This window comes from Clupea harengus, chromosome 20 (assembly GCF_900700415.2).
Source record: "Clupea harengus chromosome 20, Ch_v2.0.2, whole genome shotgun sequence".
Taxonomy (NCBI): Eukaryota; Metazoa; Chordata; class Actinopteri; order Clupeiformes; family Clupeidae; genus Clupea; species Clupea harengus.
Window position 1 is genome coordinate 15258286 of NC_045171.1, and position 27500 is coordinate 15285785.

General features: G+C 46.9%; 1 protein-coding gene across 5 annotated transcripts in view; it reads left to right on the forward strand.

Annotated features, from left to right (window-relative positions):
• Positions 1–27500, forward strand: part of apba2b (amyloid beta (A4) precursor protein-binding, family A, member 2b) — a 101054-nt gene that overhangs the window by 52254 nt on the left and 21300 nt on the right. For 4 of the 5 annotated variants that reach the window (XM_031586780.2, XM_031586786.2, XM_031586782.2 and 1 more), the window contains exons 3-6: positions 5024–6432; positions 12169–12249; positions 16753–16792; positions 20157–20302. In XM_031586780.2, coding sequence (XP_031442640.1) covers positions 5071–6432; positions 12169–12249; positions 16753–16792; positions 20157–20302 — 1629 coding nt within the window. In that variant the 5' untranslated portion in view covers positions 5024–5070. Of the gene's footprint in view, positions 1–1821; positions 1871–5023; positions 6433–12168; positions 12250–16752; positions 16793–20156; positions 20303–27500 lie in introns of those variants that run through there. The other variant, XM_031586785.2, reaches the window with a different exon arrangement.

Genomic DNA, 27500 nt, shown 5'->3' on the forward strand with positions numbered 1-27500 from the left:
CTAATAGCTCTCATTATCAGCACACTGACAGACACAGAAAAGCAGCTCTGCAGACTTCTCTATTTCTTAATCAGAGCGCCATCTTTGTCAGGCTGTTATATTCAGTAATTACTCTCTGTATTGGTTTTTCTCAGTAGTTTATTTATGGCCTACCTGGGATCTCGCTCAGCCTCCCCAGCAGATTGCCTCCATCTGTGACTGAGAGGATCTATCATTTTTCCCGCTCTGCTCACACAGATGAGCGTTTTACAGGGGGCGGGGGATGTTCTTTGCGCTCTGTTTTACGCTAAAGGGAGTTCTCTTCAAGCTTTTGAGGCTTTTTCTCAAATAGATCTGTGTGTGTGTGTGTTGTGTGTGGTGTGTGTCTGTCTGTCTCTCTTTCTATGTGTGTGTGTGTGTGTGTGTGAGAGCATTTTCCTTGGTGACAGAAGCTGTGTTTGTCTTAACATCCTCAACTCACAGAAACAGTATAGCTGCAGCATACATGTCCATACAGTACATGGATACACACTCACACTCACACACACACACACACACACACACACACACACACACACGCACACACACCACACCACCTTATTCCAACTATACAAACAATTTGATACTCACCCATTATTTAATACGCGCAGTGTTGTTCTAATGGAATGTTTTGTACTGTGAGGTAGTTGGTGTTTGCTAGGGTGTGGGTTTGAGGGTAGTCATGTAATGTTTCTTTGATAAGGGTAATTGTATTGTACTGTGTATGTAAATTGAATCAAAGTCTCTGTTTTCAAATTTAAAAATGTCTCTGTTGTATACAAACACACAAACTCTTCAACACACACACACACACACACACACACACACACACACACACACACACACACACACACACACACACACACACACACACACACACACACACACACACACAGAGGTCACAATGCAGCAAGTCACAGCTTCATCAAGGTTCTAGAACAATTTGTTACCATGATGGTGCTTTGTGAAGGAAGGGAGGAGTGTCTGTGTGTGTGTGTGTGTGTGTGTGTGTGTGTGTGTGTGTGTGTGTGTGTGGTGCTGATGCTGGCGTCTTGTGCCAACCTGATGGGAATCAACAGGGGCAGGTCAGATGGATTTGTGCAGCCGCAGCCCAGACTCTGCTTCATTGACATGGTAATACATTCCAACTCAATAAGCACCTCCAGCCCAGGCGAGGCTTTCAGCCGCTTGCAAACAAAGAACACAGCTTTCACACTCTCTCTAGATGCGTCATTATTTCACTGGAAAAATCCATTTAAAGTTCCAAATGGTAAATGGAGTTTATTATTATTATTGTTATTGTTGTTGTTGTTGTTGTTATTATTATTGTTGTTATTGTTATTATTATTATTATATTTGTATTATTATATATAGCATTATTATTATTATCAATTGTTATTACTATTAGTGTTATTATATACTATAATAATAATAACAAGATAATATAGTAATAATAATAATAACATTCAGTTTGAGAATATAGGAAAAGATGATTGTCAGGTTTATGAACTGAGGAACTGAACACAGACATGTAACTGACCAATAAGATGACAGGCAACGCCCTTTAAGGAGTACTGGGAGGGGCTGATTCATTCACCACTCAACAAAGACGGGGTGAAAGTTCATGGTACCCAGGGGAGGCAGTTGCCCTTAGTTACTGGCAGTGTGTTCCGGAAGATGGAGGCCTGTTATTGGAGGAGGGGCATGACAGGGGGGTGGGGGCTATGGAAAGGGTGGGGGGTCTAGGGTCTGGGGTTGGGTTTGGGTGTGTGTGAGAGGGGGTGTCTTTGTGGTACGCCTGATTTCAAGCACGCCTACTCCCTTAGAGCAGCCCACAGCCCCACAAGAGCAGGTAGGGGACTTTGTTTTTGGAGATCACTTAGGTGCATTTGGCTAATTCAGTGTTTTCTCATAATTAATTCATCTGTGTGTGTGTGTGTGTGTGTGTGTGTGTGTGTGTGTGTGTGTGTGTGTGTGTGTGTGTGTGTGAACAGCGTTGTGAATATGAAGGAGGTGTCTGTAGAGTGTCACTGACTGTCACATAGCAAAGAGCTGGTCAGGATGGAGGCAGAGATGTCACATGATAGTGTATGATAGTATAGAAGGAACTGCTTTGTGTTCATTTGTGTGTGTGTGTTTGTGTGTGTGTGTGTGTGTGTGTGTGTGTGTGTGTGTGTGTGTGTGTGTGTGTGTGTGTGTGTGTGTGTTTGTGTTTATGTGTGCCTTCGGTTAGGCTGTATACACACAGCTGTATAGTATGTATGCTGGACCTGTGTGAGTGTTACACACAATGGATTGTGGGTTTGTTTTTTTTAGTGCCAACCTCAACCCCCTGACACTTGTGCAACATAGGTGTGTGTGTGTGTGTGTGTGTGTGTGTGTGTGTGTGTGTATGTGTGTATTCGTGGGATCTTTATTCATGAACTGGGTAATTAGCCATTGTACTCACCAGTAATGGGAGGCGTAATTATTGGAAAAGGGGCCCTAGAATACAGACAAATACAGAGAGAGAGAGAGAGAGAGAGAGAGAAGGAAGGAAGGAAAGAAAGAGGGAGGGAGAGAAATAGAGAGAAGGAAGGAGGGAGGGTGGAGAGAGAAAAGATAAGAGGGAGGGAGAGAAAGAGAGAGAAATAAAGAGGGAGGGGGAAAGAGAGAGATAGAGAAGAAAAACGGGAGAGAGAGCGAGAGAGAGAGAACAACAAAAGCACTTTAGATAGCAGTTGTTGGGGCAACTGGTAGTGATATGACAGAAGGGAATGGGCTATAGTGTCTCTACTGCAAGTGTGTGATCCTGTGTGTGTGTGTGTGTGTGTGTTTGTGTGTTTGTCTGAGAAAGTACATCCAGAGAGTGTGTTGTGTGCTCTAGTGCATTACGTGTACAAGATGTGAGATTTTGCTGTGTGAGTGTGTAATCTGTAAATGAGCTGTGTGTATGATAGTGTGTTATGTGTGTGTTGTCTGGATGTGTGCTTTGTATGGAAGACTTTGTGTAGGATTAAATGATCTGTGATGATTCATACACTTTTTTTGCTCTGTTTTGAGATTTATTTGTGTGTGTGTGTGTGTGTGTGTGCGTGTGTATGTGTGTATGTGTGTTTGGCTCTGTGTGTGGGTGTGTGTGTGTATGGCTGTGTGTGTGTGTGTGTGTGTGTGTGTGTGTGTGATTTATCAGTCCTGTATTTTAATGCTGGACGGTCCTCTGGCCTCTCACCAAACACACTAGGGACTGCCCTACTGGGCATGCTCAGACTGGTCCCCACCAGTGACCACACCCTGCATGATTCAGGAGGCCAATGTTGATCTTGATAACTCCCTCTTTCCCTCTCTTTCCCGCTCTCTCTATCTCTCTTTATCTCTCTCAATCTGTCTCAAATTCAAATTTAAAAGGAGCTTTATTGGCATGACCATAATGTATTGCCAAAGCATTTGGGTTGGGCGTGTACACCGCATACACAAGATACACCAGAAGCTAAAGGGAGAGGTGGAGACAATAAAATAAAAATAAATAATAATCATCTCTCTCTCTCGCTCCCTGTGTCTTCCCCCATTAGTCCTTGTCTCTGCCTCTCTCTCTTTTTTCCATTTCTTTTACTCATACTTTTAATCTTTCTCTCTTCCTCCCTCTCCCTGCCTACTTCTTTAGCTTTCTGTACCTCGGGTTCTCCTGTGTGTCTCTCTTTCTCTCTCTCTCTCTCTCTCTTTTCCACTCTTTCTTTATCACACACTAATTCCTTCTCTCTCTCTATCCGTCTCTCTCCATCATACCCCACCCTCTTCCCCGATTTGTGTTCTTCTCACTCTGGGCGAGGGGATCGATAGAAGCCCTTCCGGACGGATGTGGGCAGATTGACATAGATCTTCCAGGCTGCATTGTGGGAACAGGCAGAGAGAGAGAGAGAGAGAGAGAGAGAGAGAGAGAGAGAGAGAGAGAGAGAGAGAAAGAGAGAGAGTCAGGGTGGCCTGTGTTTGAGTATTGATCCCGGCCTTGTCAGGGCCTAATTAAGTCAGGGGAGAAAGAGGCCCCCTCCTGCTGTGCACCGGAGGGCACCTTTGGGAGAAACAGTAGGGAGGGAGGGAGGGGGGGCGATGGACATTTGGGGGTCAAAGGTGAAATAACACACATGTGCACCCCCTCCCTCCACAAACACACATACACTCATACACACACATCTCATATGCAAGCATGCACACACACACTGTGTGGTTGCACAGTTGGCCTCATGGCATCCAGAGGTCTTGTGTGTGTGTGTTTGTGTGGGTGGATAGGTGGTTGCACCTGTGTGTCTGTACACTTGTGTTGGCCTGATCGCATGCTGTGTGTCTTGCATTTCCCTCTGAGGCTGTTCAGACCCTGTTATCCCACTGTTTCCTTAATGAGATTCTGGGGGAAAGGTTGTTGATATTTCAACCCAACAGTCAATCAAACTACCGCACTCCCTTCCATGCTTCTGAAGCCCCGTGTTGATTGGCTTGCATTCTTTATGGGTTGGTCTGAGCCACTGTGTTTGTTCCCATTTGAAGAGCCAGGGCTGTGTATAAACACAGTTTATTTCAGCACACAGACAGAATGAACAGCTAGAAGGCTGTGTGGAGCAATGCACTGACCTTTACAAAAAGTGTATTGGGTTAGAATCGTGGACCTCTCCTTTAATAACACTTTGTCACTTTCCATTCACCACTGTAGGGTGATGCTGTAATGAGTCTCGACTGGGATGGTTTTGTGAGCACACTATTGTTGTCCTGTCTGTCTTATCGGCCATGTTTTTCCTCACTCAGTTGGGAAGTGAAAGGTGTTAGAATAAGGTTGGTCTCAGGCTGTGAGGAACACACACACACACAGAAAACTAACACCACCTCCTTGGCGTGCTGTAAGCTGACTGCTTTAGCTGTGAATTTTCACAGGATCACATTTCCGTTAATGTTCATGACAGCTGAATACAGAGCAGGTGGTAACGCTTCTTTTATGTGTGTGTGTGTGTGTGTGTGTGTGTGTGTGTGTGTACAGGACTGAGGACTCCAGATATGTGTGGACACTAAGCCTCATCCTCATCCATGGCTTACCGGAAGAGGGCAGGAGTGCAGGGGACTGTGGTGGTGACTGAGCCCCCCCCTCGCCCCTGCTCTGCCCCCTACTCCTCGGAGGACCTCCCCCCTGAGGACCCTGAGGACCCTGAACAGGAAGAGGAGCCCAAGCAGCCCAAGCAGCCCCAGGACCCCGAGCCCCAGGACCCCGAACTCCCCGACAGCCGGCCGGAGACGCCCGTCACGCCCGACCACACCCACGAGCGTGGTCACTGCCACGGGCATCACCACGGCGGTTGCCATGGACACACGCATGGTCACGTGGACAGCCTCAACGATGGCGACTCCAGCTCTGACTACGTGAACAACACGTCCGACGAGGAGGACGAGGAGGAGGAAGACTACGACGAAGGCCTGCCCGAGGAAGACGAGGGGGTGACCTACTACATCCGCTACTGCCCTGAGGACGACAGCTACCTGGAGGGCCCCGCGGACTACCAAGGCCCCCCCAGGCCCCCCGCGGCTGAGACAGACGACTGCCAGGAGGCGGTGGAGGAGTGGGTGGAGGACGGGGAGGTGGAGGGGGAGGAGGTGGGAGATGTCCTCCGCTGCGAGGTTCTTCAGCAGGACGCCGATGAGCAGCAGGTCTACGATGGCCGGCCCGAGCCAGTGCTTGACCACCTGCCCTCCGAGCCGCCGACACACAACACCCACAGCACCGACCTACAGGAGGACGCCGGTACTGCAGCGCAGCAGCAGGAAGAGGGTGAGGAGAGTGAGGAGTACCTGCCCAATGACGATGAGGAGGTGGAAGAGGAGGAGGTGGAGGACGAGGAAGTGGAGGATGAGGAGGTGGAGGATGAGGATGAGGAGGAGGAGGTGGACGAAGATGGCAGAGTGAGGGGGGTGGTCGGAGGGGGTTACGGCGACGAGTACTACGATGACCTGGAGGCCAACGGGAACTCGGTGTGCGTGTCTCAGTTCCGGGGGCCGACGGTGAGTGAGGGCGTGGTGGTGGTGGGGGCAGGGGGGGAGGCGGGCGGAGAGGAGACGGAGGAGGACATCGACCAGATCGTGGCAGAGATCAAGATGAGCATGAGTATGAGCATGGGCAGCCTGAGCAGCGCCAGCGGCGGCAGCGGCACAGACCAGAGCCCCGAGGAGCTGATGCAGAACCTCGGTAGCGCGCCCGCACCCTCCCCCGCCACTTACCCGCCCGAGGCCCGCGCCAAGCCCCAAACCCCCGGCTCCTACGCCCAAGCCGCACACCGCCACGACGGCCGGCCCAAATCCCTCAACATCCCCCCTGCTCGACACACCCCGGACGTGCAGAGGGGCTTCAAGGTTCAGCCGCGTCCTCCGGAGGAGCGGCAGAGATGGGCACAGGAGCAGGTGAGGGCTGAGTGAGGAGGAGTGGAGGGAGGATCTCCTTACTTCCTGTAGCTTGTTTGTTGCGGTGGATCTGCTAAATGCATAAATGCCACTGGAGATGGAAGTCCATATATCCTAGTCGGCATAGATATGGGGGCATAGAGTTGAGCCGTCACAGATGTGGGCAGGCATAGAGTTGAGTAGACGTGGATCCTAGTGGGCATAGACATGGGGGCATAGAGTTGAGTAGACATAATTGTGAGCAGGCATAGAGTTGAGTGTTGAGCAACAGCAACAGTGGTGAATGTACATATGTACAAAAAGTACAAATTCACTTTGCAGTTGCTTTTACTTTATCCACAGCCATATATATTAGTATGTGTAGTATAATATAGTATAGTACAGTTTAGTGTAGTGTAGTATAGTACCCATGACCTTGGTGTCGTTACCATCTGGCTCTACAACAGGCCAGATGTGTCCCTCTACCCATCTAGAGTTTATGCAAACTCATTATGGATTTTTTCATGCATTGTCAGCTTGTCCTTTTCTGAATTGAGCTTTTACGCTGCCTTAGTGTGTGACCTTCTCCTGCCTTTTTGCCATTGTGTTTGGAGCTGAATTTGGAAAGGCATCTCCATCATCATTACTGACCTCAATTTGCTCAATTGTAGTCTTTTTTTTTATTGTTTACCATCAGAGACGCCACAGATTAATTAACTTCGTTAGCACTCACAGCATGTAGTGTCACAGTGCCAAAGTTGGCTTCAGAGGCCATTTTTATCTGCTGCCACTGGATGGGCTGGCGTTTGAGATGGCATTCAGTCAGATTAACACAAAAGTAAAACAGAGGAAAAGCTACAGTTCACATTCAACATAAAGTAAACACATGTTTACAGTTGCAATGGAACATTGACATTCATGCACTAAGCATTATGATGCATTATAACTGTGGAAGTTAGCAGTCTAAGTAGATACTGAAAAAGCCTATAATGAGCATAATGATGCATTATAACTGTGGAAGTGAGCAGTCTGAGTAGATAGTGAAAAAGCCTATAATGAGCATTATGATGCATTATAACTGTTGAAATTAGCAGTCTGAGAAAACAGACACTGAAAAAGCCTACAATGAGCATTATGATGCATTATAACTGTGGAAGTAAGCAGTACAAGCGCTTCATGACTTAGGCCCAGTCCCAATGCACCCCTTGTTCCTACTGCAAAGCCCGCGCCCTCTGTTTTGTTTGCTCACATGAAGTGGTAGGGGCGTCCCTTTTCTCTTTGGGGTCGAGAGGGCAGAGTGGTGGGGCGGCACAACGGAGCGTTTTCAGAGGCAGACTACAGCGTGTGCTATGAGAGATTCCCATGAATAGACAGAAAAGAATCGCACTCTCAAGCATGTATTCTTTCTTACTGATTTATTGGTCTTACAAAGAACGGGAAAGGTTCTGTGTTCTCAGCCTTTCTCATTCCTCCTTATTCTTTGTGAGGCGCTGAAGAAGGCGTTGTGCCGAAACACATCCGTCTTTTCGATATGCGCCCAATAAATCAGTAAGAAAGAGTATGCGCTTGAGAGCGCTGTTCTTTTGTCTATAATCGAAGGTGTTGTTAACTCGCACCCAAATACAGTTTAATTGCAGTCGGGCGTGCTTATTATCTTGTTAGATTGCCATGAATCCCTTGAAAGATGCACTAATGAGTAAGAAATATTTTATCCGTTAATCAGCCCATAAAATATGTATTAACATTTGGATTGTCTTGATTTAACATTCTTCCAATTACAAGCATAACAAACAAAAAAAACGCTAGTATCTGTATTCTTAATGTCAGCGAACTAATATTAGAGAATTTGTTTTAAGGATGATTTTTTCATGACAGCCCCCCATTGAGACATTTCCATATCACAGATATTACCCTTTGTTGACAAGTGATGCTCTAAATTGCTGCTCTTACCGGTCCTCTAAAAGCAGTACAGGCGACAGGGGTCTTGAAGGGTTGCCATGGGAGGATTTTACAACCTATAGTTCCCCCAATTGCTCTGTTTTGAGGGACAACTCAAACGTGAGGAGGCATTCGAAAGCAAGGAGTAGGGGGGGGGGACATACAGATGATGCAATTGGGCCTTTAGTCTCCAATAATTGACTAATCTCAAGGGCCTGATAGTTGAAGAAATCAGAGAAGAATATGTAGGAAACACTTCTGATTAAATATAGACTGGTACCTAAACTAGAAACTGCTAGAAAGATATACTAACACTAATGTAGACTAAATACCATGAACACGAAAGAATAGTGCTGTATAAACCCCTTATATGGGTTAGCATAATGTAATGTTTCATTGTCAGTCCTTTCTCATCCAGGCCGTAGTGTAATAGCTATAGCTGCTTCTGGTGCGTATCCTGACTGTGTGTACACTCTCAATTGTGAAACAATGGAAACATGTTTAGTCTGGATGCGCTTTAATTACTCTGTTTAATTACTCAGCTTCCATGAAGCACAAAGCGTAATTGTGTTCCCTCGAAGAAGAAGAAGTCCTCATACTTTATTCTCAGGAAATTCGTCTGAGGACCCACTGCAGTGTTTAATATTAAAAACACTAATGTCTCTTTAAAATGTTTCCCTGTGTGGAAGGTCTTATGCTTTAAGGAGAACATTCAGAAAAAAAGGTTTGAATTAAGAGCAAGAACAGTGATGGGAGAAAAAAGATCATAGTCATTTCAACATGAATAATGGGCCAATTTAACTACATGAGATGAGAAGGACGCTTTATTAAGCTTTTAAATCATCTGTCACAACTTCTCTTCATTTTGGAGCTGCGCTGTACTGAGTGCTACGTGAAATGAAATGTTGGGTAGCGACACATTCAGCGGCATCCATCCCTCCTTTTGATTTGTTTGATGGTATTTCAGAATTTTCTTAAATTTCAGTTTTTCTTTTTTTCGTTTGTTTCGTCTCATCCCAGGCCTGGTGTTTTAAAAGGTTGCGGGAGGATAAATGCAACATTTGCTACATTTTAGTGATTTCTGTCTCGGTTCCTTTAGAGAAAGATCAAGGACTTAGATGATCAAAGTGTGTTTTTCTCACTTTCTCATCAGGTCTCTTGATGTTTTGTGATCTGTCATTAATAACCGAGGATAAATATCCTTTTTACGCTTTGATTTTTGGCTTTGTGACAGTGTACAGGAGAAGTTATATTTCTGAAGAAGAGTTATATTTCTGATGAAACTTCTCATCTTCTCAGTGAGAATGGCCATGAAGCTGAGAGGGACTTTCCCGCTCTTACCAGACGCATCAAACGCATCGGTTTACATTATTTAGAGTCATATTTAGAGTCTGGAGTCAACTATAGAACATGTTTTCTTTTGTGAACATATGTTCTTATTGCTTTTGCTTTTGCTTTTGCTACTGTGTGTGTGTGTGTGTGTGTGTGTGTGTGTGTGTGTGTGTGTGTGTGTGTGTGTGTGTGTGTGTGTGTGTGTGTGCATTAAAATGTGACCAGTCAGTTCTCTGGCCGAGCTGCATACATTTGGCTTTGGGAAGGATTAAAGGATGATTTGTGACGAGGCTGAGGGCTGGGGGGAAGGCTAGAGGGATGGAGAATTGTGTGTGTGTGTGTGTGTGTGTGTGTGTGTGTCTGTGTGTGTGTGTGTGTGTGTGTGTGTGTGTGTGTGTGTGTGTGTGTGTTATATCTTAATTGACACACTGCTTCTTGGATTTTTACCTTACCTCTCTTGCAAACCTCCCCTCCCCTATATCTTCTGTGATTGTGTTTGTGTGTGTTTGTGTGTGATTTTTGTAAGACAAACAGAGCAGAAGGCCCACCCTCCATCTAACCATTAAGCAACCCGCTCAGATCCCCAGCACACACACACACACACACTCACACACACACACACACACACACACACACACACACACACACACAAACACACACACCGAGACACACCCCTACTCTCTGACCTGAACAGATGGGTTGAGACTTATCTGAGGATGTCTCCATGCTTGTGTGTGTGTGTGTGTGTGTGTGTGTGTGTGTGTTGTGTGTGTGTGTGTGTGTGTGTGTGTTTGTGGCTTGTTTGAATGTGTAGAGTGCCAGCCGCATGTCTGTTCTATCCTGGACTGAATGGAATTCTCGTCCTCTGTTATGCCGTTATGTTCCCTTAGATACTTTTTCATTCATAATTTTTCCGCCAATTTCACACATATTTCCAGTCGCTCTTTTTCCGGCCCAGTTTCCGACCTGCATGTCATTCTATTAACTTACACACCTCTCCCAATTTACCTCCTGTCTCCTGTCTCCTGTCTCCTGTCTCCCAGGCCGGTGTCTGTGTGTAACGCTATCTGGCGTGATAGATCAGATATCTGGTAATGGTGGCTGGCCAGGGAGAGGGGAATTGGGGATATGAGCGAGGAAATGGAGATGGTTAACTCACGAGGGCTCATGAATTTCATCAACGCAGAATGATTGTGTGCAGTGAGATAGAAGGCACATTTGGAAGGCAGAGAGAGAGAGGGTGAGGTGAGGAGGAGGAGGAGAAAGAGAGGGAGAGAGAGAGAGAGAGAGAGAGAGAGAGAGAGAGAGTGAGGGAGGAGGTCAGGAGAAGGTGAGGGGGGAGGTGAGAGAGTGAGGGAGGAGGTCAGGAGAAGGAGAGGGGGGGTGAGGAGAAGGAGAAGGAGAGAGAGGGGTGAGGAGGAGGGGAATCATTGGACACGTCTGGCAGGACTCATTATTACACTTTCTTATCCTAGGTGTGATGTACTGACCATCTCACATTCATGAGAGGAAATGTAGAAATAATCGCTTGTTCCTTGAGTGACCTTTGAGTGACCTTTAAGTGACCTTTCTCTCTCCCTCTGTAGACCCTCCTACAGGTGTCTCCAGTAGGTCTAAGCTGAGTAAAGGTGTGAAACATGATTTGATACAGCAGGAGGTTTTGGCATGATGTGAATTTGTTAGGGTACTTTTTAGCGTTACCAGCTCTTCTTTCCTTAAGGCAATTTGACTGTGCCATATGTGTGATAGTAAAGCCTAGTCTTAATTCGTTTTCCCTGGTTGATGTCTTAGTGCAGGGGTTTTCAACCAGGGGTCCGTGGCCCCCTGGTGGTCCGCGACGGCATTGCAGGGGGTCCGCGACATGAGCCTATGTTGATCAGTTCACCATAAAATTTTTTTATGTTTATAAATTCGCTTTGATATTTCAACACATTTCAAGATTACTCTTGAATATCGTGAAAAATATCGAAGAAATTACACTGACAAGTGCTACAGGTAGAATATGTGTGCGGGGGGAGGGGGCGTGGTGACGGCGGTTAGTGATCTACCCTGATAACTGCACATATTTAAGTGTTATATAGGCAGAATATCTGTGCAGGGGGAGGGGGCGTGGCGGCGGCTAGCGATGTAGCCTGATAATTTCACATATTTAAGTGTTATAGGCAGAATATCTGTGCGGGGGGAGGGGGCGTGGCGGTTGCAGTTACAAACACGCACTCGCGTGCAGGCACATCAGTGGGCCGCAAATTACTTTATAGTCAGAATGGTGGTCCCTGGGACAAAACCAGTTGAAAACCCCTGTCTTAGTGGAATTAAGCCCTGATTGGTTTCTGCTCGACCATACGTGAGTGGGCTTGAGACTTGATTGGTTGCTTTGATGCATTATTTGGGTGAAACTGATTGGCTACTCCTCTGTCATACCTGTTATGTACTTAGCCCGTGCTTGCTTCTCGGTTCTAAAAGCAACATTCTCTCTGTCCTTGTCAGGTGACTAATACTGCAGAACAGCCCAGGAAACAGCAGCGTTCCGACCTCAACGTTCCACTGGAGAACAACAATGTTCCTGAGGTAAGTTCCTCCGACTGTGATTAACCCATGCCATTATGCCCTTTCTGTCTTATTATACAATTAAATAAAACTTAATCTTAGATAGGACTGTTAAAGTTTCTCTTTGGACTTAAAAAGACCCGGTAATGGGAAAGGGAGAGGCTGCAGCACGATAAAATATCACACCGAAACCTTAAAAAGACCAAAGAACTGGTAATGTCGGAGCTTATCGATACTACAGTCTTTAATAATTTAGCACTGAGACCAAACAACTTGGCTGGCAAATCCAGAAAAATCTATACAAAGTAGTTTGATTAACCATAGCATAAAAACTCCAACTACAACATGCTTTCTCAGCTTGGAAAGCAAACTTTTGCAGGCAGTGATGAAGTTTGTGCGCAGTAAAGAAAACAAACATTTAAGCTGATACAAATCTTTCTTCATTTCAAAAATCTCGAACATGGACTTCAGAGATGGCTATGGGTGCTCTGATGAGGAACTGTTATCTTTATGTGTCGTAGCTATCATTACCACCACCAGGTTCTAACTGAACTGTTTAAATTAGATGCAGAAAGCACTTTGAACTTGATTGACAGCGTAGGAGTGATTGTTATTTCTCCTGTAACAATCACAGTGTATGGCCCATCACATTTAGAAAAGATAATTCATCTGCTGTTATTCAATTCAAATTTATACCTCAAAATAATGAGTAACAGGAACCTTCATAAAAATGTAGTGGAGTAAAAAAAATACAATTTGTCTTACAAATTATCCAGAGCAAAATGCTAACTAGAAGGGCACTCAGACAGCGCTGACCAAGGCCAAATGTCTTGTCTCATTTAGCTTTAAAATGTAATGGGTTCTTCCATGGCCCATGCTACACTTCTCCACCAAGTGTCATGAAAATCAGCCAGGTTGTTTTTGCGTAATCCTGCTGACAGACAGACAGACAGACAGAAAGGCAAACAGACAAACGATGCCAAAAACATTTGGCTGTGGTTATAATGGGCTCAGTTCATGTAAATAGCTGGCACACTTGACACTCTAACAAGCTACCGCTACCGCTACCCCTTTACTGTGTATTTTAGTTACAGTGGAGGGGCTGCTACACTCTCTGTGGTTTGAAAAGAGATATAGTTGGCCTTGTTAGATGTTCCTCTCCAGCAGTCTAACTCCACTGAGCTACTTTGGGGTCCTTTTGGCCTGAATAATGTGCATGTGTTGATTCATTGTGTGGAAAAGAGAGACTTTCTATCCAATCACTTGCTTCTGTCAGAGTGTTACTGTAAGTGTGTGTTTGGAACACAACAGTCAGATCCCGGAGTAAACTAATGAACAGCATCAGAGGTAGAGGGAGATTAACAACCAAGACGCCGGGGTTTGTCCATTGATCAGATTGATCAGATCCCAGTGTCCAAGCCGAGAAACAGACAAATCATTAAGGTTACATAGGTTATTAATGTTATTAATCATTAAGGTTGCATAGGTTACTCTCTCTCTGTCTTTGTGTGAGTGTGTATGTTCAAGTGTGAGATGTAAGATTTATTTTTCTTCAAAAGTAAAAAAAAAACTTCAAAAGCCTCAATTTTGAGGTAACTTTTTTAATATCTTTCATCATCTTTCCAAATCATCACTCAGGCCCAGTATGGGTTCTAGGCCTGGTCGATTTCAAAGGGCAAAAATGCAACATCAAAGACAAAAAGACAATCTCCCATGTACCACCTCACTGAATGCCTCTGTCTAAGGCTCTGCCCGATAACAACGTCAGGCTTTAATCACCTATTAATGAAGGCATTTCAGTACAATACGTGGTATGGGATATGGTTTGACTGCAGTAGGGGTGCCAACAGAATTCTGCTTTGATCCTGAAGGGGCCTTGGAAGGGTAACAACAGGAGCAGACTATCTTTGCTGCTGCTGTGTGTGTGTGTGTGTGTGTGTGTGTGTGTGTGTGTGTGTGTGTGTGTGTGTGTGTGTGTGCGTGCGTCTATGTGCTGGCATGTGTGTGTGTGTGTGTCTGTGTGTCTGTGTGTGTGTGTGTGTGTGGGGGGGAGGGGGAATGAGTGTGTGTGGGAATGAATGTATACGTGTGTGTGTGTGTGTCGGATGGGACGACTCCAGCTGTCTGTTAATTGATTAGGTCCAGCTCTACTCCCCCCTTACTCATCCATGGGCCACCCCGCTGCCAAACCTCACTGAGCACAGAGAGGAAAGGACAGGAAATATGAGAGCAGCCTTGACCTGCAGGAGCTCAGACACACCTGTCTGCTTCATTCATCTACCCACCCACAGTTGATCTGAGCTCCTGTGACGTGACACGTCTCTCCCTGTGTTTATCTGAGCTTCACCTCAGGCATTATTTATGGTCTCTATGTCCAGGTTTAATTCCAGTGCATCAACAAGACTTCTTGTTCTCTCTTCACTTTTGATGTTGTATTAGTGATCTGCTGGTAGCATTTGATTCAGTAATGTGCCTGGGTGTGGGACTGCAAAAAAAAGAGAGAGAGATAATTGATGTCCTTAAAACCACCGACCAATGGCCTTGTCACACAGACAGCATGTGCAAGACATGATGAGAGATAGTGACCTTGACTGAACAGGACCTTTGAAATGAAATAGCACTCCCTATCCAGGGGGCTCTGTAAGGAAGGTATGGAGTCCTAAATTAAAGCCCTTCTCTACAGGTATGTCTGAGGTCATGGAGATGCAGCCAGGATCTCAGCTAAAGAGCTACTAGCTGCTGGCTACTACTAATGATGCATTGTGCGTAAAGCTTAAAGCGGCATTATGTTCTCATGGGTTTTTAAGCTACGGTGCGTTTTTGGAAGCAGCTAGTTATTATAACATCCACAGAGCTGCTGTGTGTGTGTGCGTGTGTGTGTGTGCGTGCGTGCGTTTGGTTTTTAAGCTACGTGTGGTTTTTGGAGGCCGCTAGTTATTATAACATCCTCAAAGGTATTTTGCACACGGCCATGAAGTGATGGGAGGATAAACAAACCTGTAAAAACAGCTTTAAAAACAGCTCTTAAAGCACAACGCTGCCAGCTACAGTACATTACCCTCAGTGTTTGGACAAAAAAATGACATTATGCACCTATAAAGATCTTGGTGAAACATTGTTGAAAATACGCTGCAATAAACCGTAACTGCATTCTGTAAATGCTTGGTGCATAGTTGTGCAGGGCTGTGTGTGTGATCCGACAGACATCTGTTGTAGGAGGATGCTCACTCCAGATGCCTGAAAGCTGAAGCAGACATGAAATATTTATCTATTATTAGAGGCTGTCTGTGTTATGTACAGAGACTTCAGTAATGGCTCAGGACTGCATGGATTCTGTCTCGCGCGTTCCTTCTCCCTCTGTTTCACTCTCTCCATCTGTTTCACTCTCTCCATCTGTACTTCTCTCTGCCTCTCTCCTCTCTTCCGCCACTCTCACTCTCTTACTGCCTCTCTGTCTCACTCACTCCTCACGCTCTCATCCTTTCTCTCTCCCTCTGTTTCACTCTCTCTATCCGTTCCTCTCTCTATCTCTCTCTTCCTCCATTCTCACTCTCTCGCTCCCTCTCTGTCTCATTCATACTTTTTATTTCCCTCTCTTACTCTCTTTGCTACTCCTTCTCTCTCTTCTCATCTACTTCTCCCCTCTCTCTCCCTCCCTCTCTCTTTCTCTCCCCCTCTCTCTGTCCACCTATCTCTCTCCCCTCCTGCCTAGTACCCCACTCCTCCCCTCTACTGTAATGAATAGAGTAGAGTGCAGAGGCACTTCTCCCAGACAGTAATTATAACGAGCTGAAATACAGCCTTCTGTCTGAATGGCACTTCCCATTAAAAGTCCGCTCTTTCTCTTTCATTTACTGTATGTGGAGAACTTCTAGAAACTTCTGTAGAAGACCGCTCTTAACCCCTGGGCTGATATATTGTTCCTTTGCCTTTTCTTTGGGGGTGGGCTTACGGGCCTCTCAGACATTCCCACACAGCTGTAGTGGCTCTGACGTCCAGTCTGTCTTTCCCTGATCCATCTGGTATTATAATCCATATCATCAGTAGGAGCAGGAAGGGTTATGGGCATGTCAGACATTTTGTTTGATTTTAACTCATTTATGGGGCACTCTTCCTTGTTACAATATTTTTTAATAACTGTTCTAATGGACTTTTTTATCCTGTTTTTCTCTGTCCAAAACCCATCTGCTCAATTGTAAAGCACTTTTGATTGCCAGTGGATATGAATTGTGCTGTGTTTCTTCACTCTGGTTGGGTCTGGTGATAGAGAAGGCCACATGCCTAGACCGTGTAGAGGCTCTTGTGAGCTTAACTGTCTGTGGACAGATGTCTTCCCATCTCCTTTTATGTCATCTCGTTCAATCTTAGCTCATCTCATCTCATCTCTTTTTATGTCATCTCTGTCCAATCTTAGCTCATCTCATCTCATCTCATCTCATCTCTCCTGAACCGTCCAATCCTGATTCAATAATCCCTTTTTTTGTTTGTTTGTTTGTTTGTTTGTTTGTTTATTTATGTCTGCAGCAAACAAAGAAGGCGACCTCATTCCCCAGCTTTGTGGATGGTAAGTGTGCACCGCCGTTGTTTTCCTCTCTTTGATCTCCTCCTCTCATTATCCAACCCCCCCAAGCCCCCCTTTAAAAAAAAACCCATCCCTCTGCTGAAGAATGAAAAAATGGATTTTACCACTTCACAGTGTTTCCCCCGCAAGAAGATTATATGGTGAGGAAGGTTAGCCAGACGCACATGTTAAGCGTGAGTTGCTGAGCGGTTCCTTGTAGTAATTGAGCGTACAGGAGGCTCTCTGGCTGAGATAAGTGGTGAAGGTTAACACAGAGAGACAAGAGGACCGTGTTTCATCAACAGGTCCGTTCATGTTCGTTTTGTTGTTGCTGATGAGAGGAGACGCGGTGATCTCCATATTTGCAGATGATCCAACCTGCGCTGTTTTCTCTGATGCTCAAGGAAAACGGAGTGATTTTTTATTTTTTTTTGTCAAACGAGCTGCGACTTCACAGGGCTGTGTGTGGATGTGAGTGTGTGTGTGTGTGAGAGGAGAGTGCTGTGTGAGTGTGTGAGAGAAGGGAAAATGCTCTCTGCGCCATACGGGTGCTTGTGTGTGTGTGTGTGTGTGTGTGTGTGTGTGTGTGTGTGTGTGTGTGTGTGTGTGTGTGTGTGAAAGGGAAATCAAAATGAGTGCTGAAATGTGTGTGTGTGTGTGTGTGTGTGTGTGTGTGTGTGTGTGTGTGTGTGTGTGTGTGAAAGGGAAATCAAAATGAGTGCTGAAATGTGTGTGTGTGTGTGTGTGTGTGTGTGTGTGTGTGTGTGTGTGTGTGTGTCTGAAGTAAACCTTGAGCAGTAGGTTGGATCTAAACACTCCTCTGGCTTTTTATCTGTGACATTTTTTGTGGAGGGGGTATTATCTGCATGAGAGATGCTCCAAATGATTTTTGGGAATGAGAGAGAGAGAGCTGGAGAGGGAGGGAGAGATGGAAAGAGAGGAAGAGAGAGAGAGATGGAGAGGAAGGGAGAGATGGAAAGGGAGGAGGAGAGGGAGAGAGAGAGGCAATAATGTGTAGAGCTGACAAAATGTGAGGGATAGAGATAATAATTGAGAGATGGAGATTACAATGGAACAGGAAGAGGAATAGAAAAGACTATGTTAGAGAGGAAAATGTGTGTGGCGTGTGATGAACTGAAATACAAAGGAAGACTCCACTCTCTTCTGCTTCGATCTTTCCCTCTGTGTTTTATAGGTCAATTAAATTAAAATTCAATTCATTTCGATTCAAATGTGCTTTCTTGACCTGACATATAATACATCGTATAGCCAAAGCATTCACAGGAACAGTAGAACATGAATAAAAGGGGAAAAAAATAAGAGAAACTGAAAATATGCTTTTACACTACCCCTCTCCTTCTCCCTCTCTCTCCCTACCTCTCATTCTCTCCCTCTTTCTGTCTGTCTCTGAGTGTGTGTGTGTGTGTGTGTGTGTGATTTCAGACTTCTCCTGTCCCATTAGAGTGGAGCATCTCTTACTCCCTCAGGAGTGTAAATCTTCCCCTTTGACGAGTGCTTCACACCAGCGCCTAACATCCCTCAGTGCGTGTCAATGAGTGCACATCTACATATCTCTCACACACACACACGCACGCACGCACGCACACACACACACACACACACACACACACACACACACACACACACACACACACACACACACACACACACACACACACACACACACACACACACACACACACACACACACACACACACACACACACACACACATTAATCCCCCGAGCCTCTCCCACTTGAATAACGTGTTTTAGAGAATATAAATGCAAGAATGAAAGAGTGAGTGTGTGTGTGTGTGTGTGTGTGTGTGTGTGTGTGTGTGTGTGTGTGCGCGCGCGCATGTGTCTGATCATCAAAGGGTGGGATACGGTCCCCAGGGGTGTGTGAGATTAAATTATGCCTGATGCATGTCTTCGTGTCTGTGGCTGTCTTTGTGTGGCTCCTCTGTATGCTCAGTAAGTGCAGTTAGGAAAATCATTCTGATCTGTTTAACTGTGTTCTGTACTGTCAACTGTTTAACTGTGTTATGTACAGTTAACTGTTTAACTGTGTTCTGTACAGTTTGAATTGGACAGGTTAGAAGAGTAATGACTTTGCTTATTTAATTGTTAAGGGGAACTCATTTTCAATGTTCATAACTTTTTTATTCTACTAGAATAGATTTACATGCTTCAGTGTTCCAAAAGCACACAATTCTCATAATGTGTATCTCTATTCACCCTCTGTTTGAGCGTCTATGTCTTTAAACCCCACACCTGATGAGCCCAGTGTGCTCTGATTGGTCAGCTAGACAGGCAGTAAGGGTTGTGTTACAAGATTCTGTCATCTTGTAACAAAGGAAAAGAGCTGGAGTTCCACTGAGGCATTTCAAGCAGCTGAGGAAAGTGTTATTCCCTCTGTTGTGTGCTTTGGGCCTTGTAACTTTGCAGGCTGTTTACATGCCCACAAAGCTGTATAGCACACTTAAGGAAAGGGGGAAAACACGCATAATATGTCCTCTCTAAAGGTCGGGACCAAAGATCTCTCTTTCAAATGGTAGATTGTTCTACCAAACCTCTAACAGGTGTGTGTGTGTGTGTGTTTGCCTGGTGCTTAAGTGATTGGTCTGGCTGGCCTCTAAGCAGGGTGATGTATGGCCAAAGACAGAGTTGTATATTGCGGCTGCAGCTGTTAATTTAGTGCACATTTTGATCAAAAGCCTGAGACGTTTGGACCACTGCCCTTGTTTGGTTTTGTGTAGGCTTGGGGGATGTAGCTTTCCTGGAGGAGGCAATCTGCAGTCAGTTCTGTGAATCACTCTCTCTCTCTCTCTTCTTCCTCTCTTTGTTTCCCCCTCTCTTTTTCACTCTGTCTCTTCCTCTCCATCTATTTCTCTGTCTTCGCCTCAATCTATCTTTGTGTCTCTCCATTCTGTCTCTGATTTCTCTCTTGCTATCCCTCCCTTCTCTTCCTCTTCCTGCCCCTTACTTCTATTCTTTTCCCTCTTTCTCAATCATCTTTCTCTATCCTCACCTCCACTAACAATCTCTCTCTCTCTCTCCCTCTCTCTCTCTCTGTCCTCCCTCTATCTATCTTTCTCTCTCTCTCTCCTTCCTTTTCTCTCACGCTCTTTCCATATCTATCATCACTTTTAAAACATCTCTTCTCCCATTCTCTATCCCCCAATCCTCTATCTTTCCATCCCACCCCCTGTTTCCCCATCCCTCTCTCTCTCTCCATCCCACTCCATCCCTCCATCCTGTTCTCTCCATTCCAATTGTCTCTTCCATCCCTCTCTCTCTCTCTCTCTCTCTCTCTCTCTCTCTCTCTCTCTCTCTCTCTATCCCTCTGTCTTCTCCTCCTCTAGTGCCCGGCCCCTGTGAGCCAGAGGACCTCATCGATGGGATCATCTTCGCCGCTAACTACTTGGGCTCCACCCAGCTGCTGTCTGAGCGGAACCCATCCAAGAACATCCGCATGATGCAGGCCCAGGAGGCCGTCAGCCGCGTCAAGGTAACGCCCCAAGGGTCCGTCGCCCCGGTGACAAGAGATCCCGCACGAACACAGCTCATGCAACATTCAACTTGGCGTTTCACTTTGATTTTGTGGAGATGGCTCTAGTGGTTGTTTCCCCCCAGAACCTTTATTCCAAAACATTTGTTTTATTCCCACGCTACTTGCTCTCACTCGATCTCATTCTTTGCATACATCACTATGCATTTATGTAACATCTGAGAAGATGTTGAATCTCTTGGGGTGTAAACAAGTGTGTTTGGCAGACTAGACCAGCACACACACACACACACAAATGTGTTTGACATACTAGACCAGCGGGCACACACACACATACGCACACATTCTTGTAGGCGGTCAGAGTCATTTGTTTACACCCCAGGAGATTTTTGCATAAGCAGTTACAGGATTAATAATATGATGGAAAAACATAATCCTCACATCCCCCTCCCCGGTTTGACTCTTTAGGACCCCTTAGCTGTCTATTAACATGCCGGTGGTGTTCCGAGCTCTGTTTAAAACTAAATGGTTTTGTGTGGGTGGATGAAGGCCCTGGGGGGGCTTCATAAGGAATTCAATCTCAGAGACAGAGGCTTATGGTTGCATGCACTGAACATTTGACACACCACCAACTACTAGCTTTGCCTCTACAGACCTACAGCATGTTTTCAGCATGTCTCTAAACCTTCAGCTCATCTTTGTGTCTGATTTGTTTGTAGCACACAGATTCACAGGTGGGCTGTATTAGTGGCCCAGTGAAATCCCCTATGGGCACTGCCCCACCCCCCATCCCCCCCCAGTCCCAGTTTTCTCCCCCAACACAGTGCCAGGCTTCACCCATCTGCCCGCTCCGTTAGGCCACCACTAAACCCAGACAGGCTCTGTGTGTGTTGTGATTGGCTAACATGCCTCCAGGCTCACCGCTTGCCTCCCTTTTTACGGCTCTCTCCCAGCCACGCCTGATTTCACCATTTACCTCCAATGCATTCTGATGAGGGGGCCTCTCAGACGCTGGAAACCCATCGCCCCTGGCTAGCTGGGTGGCTGGCTGCTTCCTCCTCCAATGCCGGATTGCGGTTCATGCACGAGATGCAATGAATGTTAACTAGCGCCGTTACAGTTGCACCAGAGCGATGCGTGTTTGACGACAGCGCCTGCAGAGATGGCAGACGAAGCACAGGTGCTGGTTTAGGTTGGAGGGCATATTTTATTCAGATGGAAACCAGGCAGGCTATTTGTTGTTGTTGTGAGCAGGCGGTTGAGTCTCCCAGCGACTCAGCAGATATGCAGAGCACAGATGCTTCACCTGTTGGCAGCCATCTCAGGCACACTGTCATCATACACTTAGTACATCAATGCATTGATGTTGGAAACGGCCCAGTGGGGAACATTAACACACTTCCTTCCTCCAGCAGCGCTAACACACCCATGCGCACACGCATACACACACACACACACACACACACACGCGCACACACACACACACACACATGCACACACACAGATGCACACACACATATACAAATACAGTACATACACACATACACACACACATATACATACATACATACATACACACTGTGATGACGCGATTCTTAAGCGCGTCCTCACCGTGTCCTAATGGCGGACACAACCGACTTTCAGTATTCCTTTAAACGTCAACGGACACATCTACCATGCTTAATGTACATCCCTTTCATCTTTGCGGGCGTGTGTGAAAGCATAAGGGTGCACACCTACCACTGACACCATGCCAAACATTTCACTACACACCCAAGTTACTGATGTTTAAAATCTTCGTGATATTGTCTGCATATAGCCCCGTCAAATCACTGCCATTCCGTTGTCATTGAATATATACTAAATGATGTAAAATAGTGTACCTACGTTACTGGTTCACCAAACGAGCTGGGATGAGTTCTGGTCGCCATTACATTTGTTTCCTGTATTAGGAAAGTGCGCTCCCGTCCTGGGACGCATTTATGGTTTGGGCAGGTTCGGCGAGGAAATAGTTTCTCCCTCGCGAAATCAATTACTTCCGTTATAAGGTTTACCATTGTGAATGTGATGTATACCTGCCATCATCATTATTGTGAAGGACTGATTGAGTTCAAATGATTATTGGTAGCATTTTAACTCTGTTTAATGTGTATTGTATTTCACCTGAATTTACCCCTGTGGTTTGAGCCTATGGTAGTATGGGCCAATTATGGGTAGTTCAGCTAAACGTTAAAAGGGTTGGCAAAGTAGTAGGAAGGGGCTTCTGTGGTGAGAACGTCGTTATATAAGAGTTTGATAGTGAGCTAGTTGATGCTCGGCTGTATGGATTCCAGAAGCGTGAGGCTGATGTTTGCGCACAGCCTCAGTATAGAGAGCGGGTATACAACTTTGTACTAGTGATTGTACATATACCATTTGTAAATATCTTTTTGTTTTCATTTATACCAGTATTTTTGTTTACATACTTTTTATTGTGGATTATGCACATGGAGGAGGTAAAATAAATTTACCAACTACAGAGCCTGGTCTCCCTGCTGTCTTTGTGCCTTCACTAAAGACCCTCGACACGGATACCCTTTGACATTTTGGTGGCAGCGGTGGGATCCAGTGTCTACTAGGGTCGGCACACAAGAGCAGCATGTACCGACGAGGACGACAACACCGTATGGCTACCCGGAGTAGGTCTGACTTTGGCGCCACTGCAGCGCCCCCCTCAGAGCATGAGGAGGATGACACTACGTCCCGACCACAGTCAGCGGCCCCAGAGGATCGCATGTCTATGCTGGAGTCAGCTTTGACATCCTTTATCCAGACACAGCAGGACAGAGAGGAAAGAAATGAGCGAGAAGCTCAGCGACAGAGCCATAGATGGGACTCACTGCAGCATCAGTTTCATCAGCTGCAGTTACTGGTGAGCACGGAGCAGCAGGACCGCCTCTCTGCTGGAGCAGTAGGTCCTTCACAAGAGTCCGCGTCTCGGTCTGACCCCCATCCAAGCACGAGACATGCAGTGTCACGTTCAGTCAGCCCGGTGTCTGAAGGACTATTACAGGTGAGCTCTGCCCCACCAGTGAACTATGGATGGCGCCCTCCTAAAATGGCTCCCTATGTGGAGGATGAGGACATTGAGCATTATCTAACCACGTTTGAAAGGATTGCCTATGCAAATCAGTGGCCAAAGGACAATTGGGCTTTATATTTAGTTCCATTGTTGACGGGGAAGGCCCGTGCCGCCTATGTGGCGATGGACATACAGGATGCCAGGGACTACGGAAAAATTAAGCTGGCCGTCCTTGACAAATTTGAAATTGACGCTGAGGCATATCGATACAGATTTCGGTCCATGGATTTCCTGGAAGGCGAAACAGTCAAGGAGCTGCAAGCTAGACTGAGTGACTTATTTCAGAAATGGATGTGCCCAGAGGAGAAAACTAAGGCACAGATTGGGGATACAATTGTTCTCGAACAGTTCATCCGGATGCTTAACCCCGAACTACAAGTGTGGGTCAAAGAGCACAACCCACAAACATCCAAGGAGGCTGCAGACCTGGCAGAGGCCTTCATTGCTGCCCGGCGATACAAAACAGGCTACCAGCTACGGGGCCATGGTCCATCAACCCGGCGGTATCAGGGTGCCCAGCGGGAGCCTGAGCATAAGCCGGCTGGTAAGTCTGGGAGGTGTTGGTGGTGAGTTTAGGAGGTCTAGTAGCTCAAATAAGACACCCTTTAACCCTAAGCCACGCATAATCTGCCATAGCTGTGGACAGCCCGGTCATACCTCGCCAGAATGTCCCCTAGCCACAGTTAGGGAAGCTAGGTTGTGTTACCCCCCATATACTAGCTCCACCACGATAACATCAAGCTCTACTGAGGCATTAGTGCCAGTGAGAATCAGAGGGAAGCAATGGAAGGCTCTAATAGATTCAGGCAGTACTCAGTCGTTCATGCAAAGAGTGTGCTTAGGTCCAGAGGGTTTGAAGGGATGTGGAAAAGTGCTGGTGCGCTGTATACATGGGGATGAGAGCGAGCACCAGACTGCTGACGTTCAAGTGGAGATCGAAGGGCAGAGCTATCTACTGAATGTTGGTATAATGGATAGCTGCCCCTACCCTGTTGTTCTAGGCCAGGATGTTCCAGTGTTGGCTGAATTGTTACAGCGCCATCTATCCCCAGCAAAGGGTAATGTGATAACTAGGGCCCAAGCTAAGGCCGGCCAGTCTGATACAGAGTCATGGCAGGGGTTACCTTTTTCACAGAGTTTCCCTAAAGGCAGAAAGCCAAAGTCAGTGAAGAGGAGGGACAAAGTTTTAGGTACTCCTATGCAGGAACAGTTGCCCCTTCCACCACTTGATGACAGTGTGGTGGATGTCACAGACTTCGGATTGCAGCAGAGAGAGGATATTTCCTTAAGTTCTTGTTTTAATAAATTAAGGAGCGAAGAAGAGGTTCCTAGGGCTGCAGTGTGTGGCAAGGAGTCTTATGTGCTGAGAGAAGGAAGGCTGATACGTGTGGGTACTGAGGGAGAGCAGCTTGTGGTCCCTAAGGGTCTACGGGCCAAAGTGTTGCATCTAGCCCATAGCATCCCGTGGTCAGGTCACCTAGGGCAGCAGAAAACCCTAGACAGGCTTGTTAGCCGTTTTTACTGGCCTGGGGTATACCAGGAAGTCATAGCTTATTGTAAGTCATGTCCTACCTGTCAGCTCACGGCACGCACAAACCGAGGCACAAAAGCACCCCTAGTGAGCTTGCCAATTATTGATGTGCCATTTACCAGGATCGCCATGGATATAGTGGGTCCCTTAGACAAGAGCAGGGCAGGGCACCGCTACATCCTGGTAGTGTGTGACTATGCTACTCGCTATCCCGAGGCTTTTCCATTACGCAACATAAAGTCCAGACAGGTAGCAAACTGTCTGTTGCAGCTATTTTCACGGGTGGGCATCCCCAGAGAAATCCTAACAGATCAGGGCACTAACTTCAACTCTGGATTTATGAAGCAGGTGTATGCTATGTTAGGTATCAGGGGTATAAGAACCACACCATACCACCCGCAGACAGATGGACTAGTTGAGCGCTTCAACCAAACACTGAAGGCAATGTTGAGGAAGTTTGTGAGCGAAACAGGAGCTGACTGGGATCAGTGGCTGCCCTATATTCTTTTCGCTTACCGAGAGGTCCCTCAAGCTTCCACGGGCTTCTCTCCCTTCGAGTTGCTTTATGGACGGCAGGTGAGAGGTCCCCTCGATGTCCTCAAAGAGGCCTGGCTGGGAGACAGTCCTCAGGAGCAAATGAACATTGTGAGTTATGTGCTCAAGATGAGGGACAAGCTTGAGGACCTAAGCAGCCTGGCCCATGACAATTTGGCCCAGGCCCAAATACACCAAAAGACATGGTACGACCGGACTGCCCGTAGCCGCACCTTCAATCCGGGGCAGAAAGTGCTTCTGCTGCTGCCTTCCTCTGAAAGTAGCCTTCTGGCAAGGTGGCAAGGCCCGTTTGAGGTGCTGCGGAAGATGGGTCCAGTGACCTATGAAGTCGCCATGCCGGACAGGCGTAGGACAAAGAATGTGTTCCATGTGAACCTTCTCAAAGAGTGGATTACAAGGCCGGGAGCCACCAGTGACCTGATGTGGGCCCGTGCAGTGGAGGAGGAGGAGGAGCTCAAAGAGCAGTACTTCCCTACTGCGGGGGAGGAGGCTTCGTATCCGTCAGTGGAGCATCTCGCCAGTCATCAACAGGAGGAGCTGCTGCAGATCATCCCTGAGGGTCTGTTTCGGGAGGAACCTGGGCGTACGACCGTGATCCAACACGACATCCGACTGACATCACCAGGTCCAGTGCGTCAGACTTCTTATAGGGTACCTGCAAGACTGATCCCTGCTATGAAACAGGAGGTTCAGGCAATGTTGGAGATGGGAGTGATTGTGCCTTCACGCAGTGAATGGTGCAGTCCCGTCGTCTTGGTGCCAAAAAAGGATGGGAGTCTCCGCTTCTGCGTGGACTTCTCCAAGCTCAACTCCATCTCTGCCTTCGATCCCTATCCGATGCCAAGGGTGGATGAGCTGGTGGAGCGGCTCGGAAAGGCTCAATACCTCAGCACGCTGGACCTGTGCAAGGGGTACTGGCAGGTACCTCTGACACCGGAGGCCCAGGCGCTGACTGCCTTTCGTGCGCCGACGGGGCTGTTCCACTTCACCACCATGCCTTTCGGATTACACGGAGCAGCCGCAACCTTCCAGCGTCTGATGGATCAGGTACTGAGAGGGGCTGAAGACTACGCCGCTGCCTACATTGACGATGTGGTCATTTATAGTTCCTCATGGGCGGAGCACCTGCGGCACTTAAAGGATATTTTTCAGAGGATTTCTGATGCGGGGCTAGTAGTTAATGCCAGGAAGTGTCAGCTGGTTCGACCGGAGGTCTGCTATCTGGGGTATGTCCTGGGGGAGGAAACCTCAAGCCCCAGGTGGGTAAGGTGGAGGCTGTACAAAGCAGCCCGCCGCCCACGACCAAGAAGGGCGTGAGGTCCTTCCTTGGTTTGGTTGGGTGGTACCGGCGGTTCATACCCAGCTTCTCCAGTCGGGCTGCAGTGCTGACGGACTTGACCCGCAAGTCAAGTCCCAACAAAGTTGTTTGGACTGAGGAATGTGACAGGGCTTTTCAGGACCTCAAGGACAGTCTGTGTCACAGTCCTGTGCTCCAGAGCCCTGATTTTGACCTGCCTTTCACGGTCCAAACCGATGCCTCTGGAGTGGGGCTTGGGGCCGTGTTGCTGCAGGGTGAGGGGGAAGACCGAAGGCCTGTGCATTACATCAGTCGTAAGCTCTTCCCTCGAGAGACCAGGTACTCTACTGTGGAGAAAGAGTGCCTGGCCATTAAATGGTCCGTGGACACCCTCAAATATTACCTGATGGGTAAGGAGTTTGTGCTAGAGACTGATCACAGGGCACTACAATGGCTGCATCGTGATGAAGGGACAAGTAATTGCCCGGGATAAACACGGTTGGTATTTGTCTTTTGCAGCCATTACCGTGTCACTATAAAGTACCAAGCCCGGGCAAGGAACAATGTCACTTGCCGACTTCTTGTCCCGCCTCTACGAGGCAGGGGCCAACCATAAGGAGGGGGGAATGTGTCATGACGCGTTTCTTAAGCCGGTCCTCACCGTGTCCTGAAGGCGGGACACAACCCGACTTCA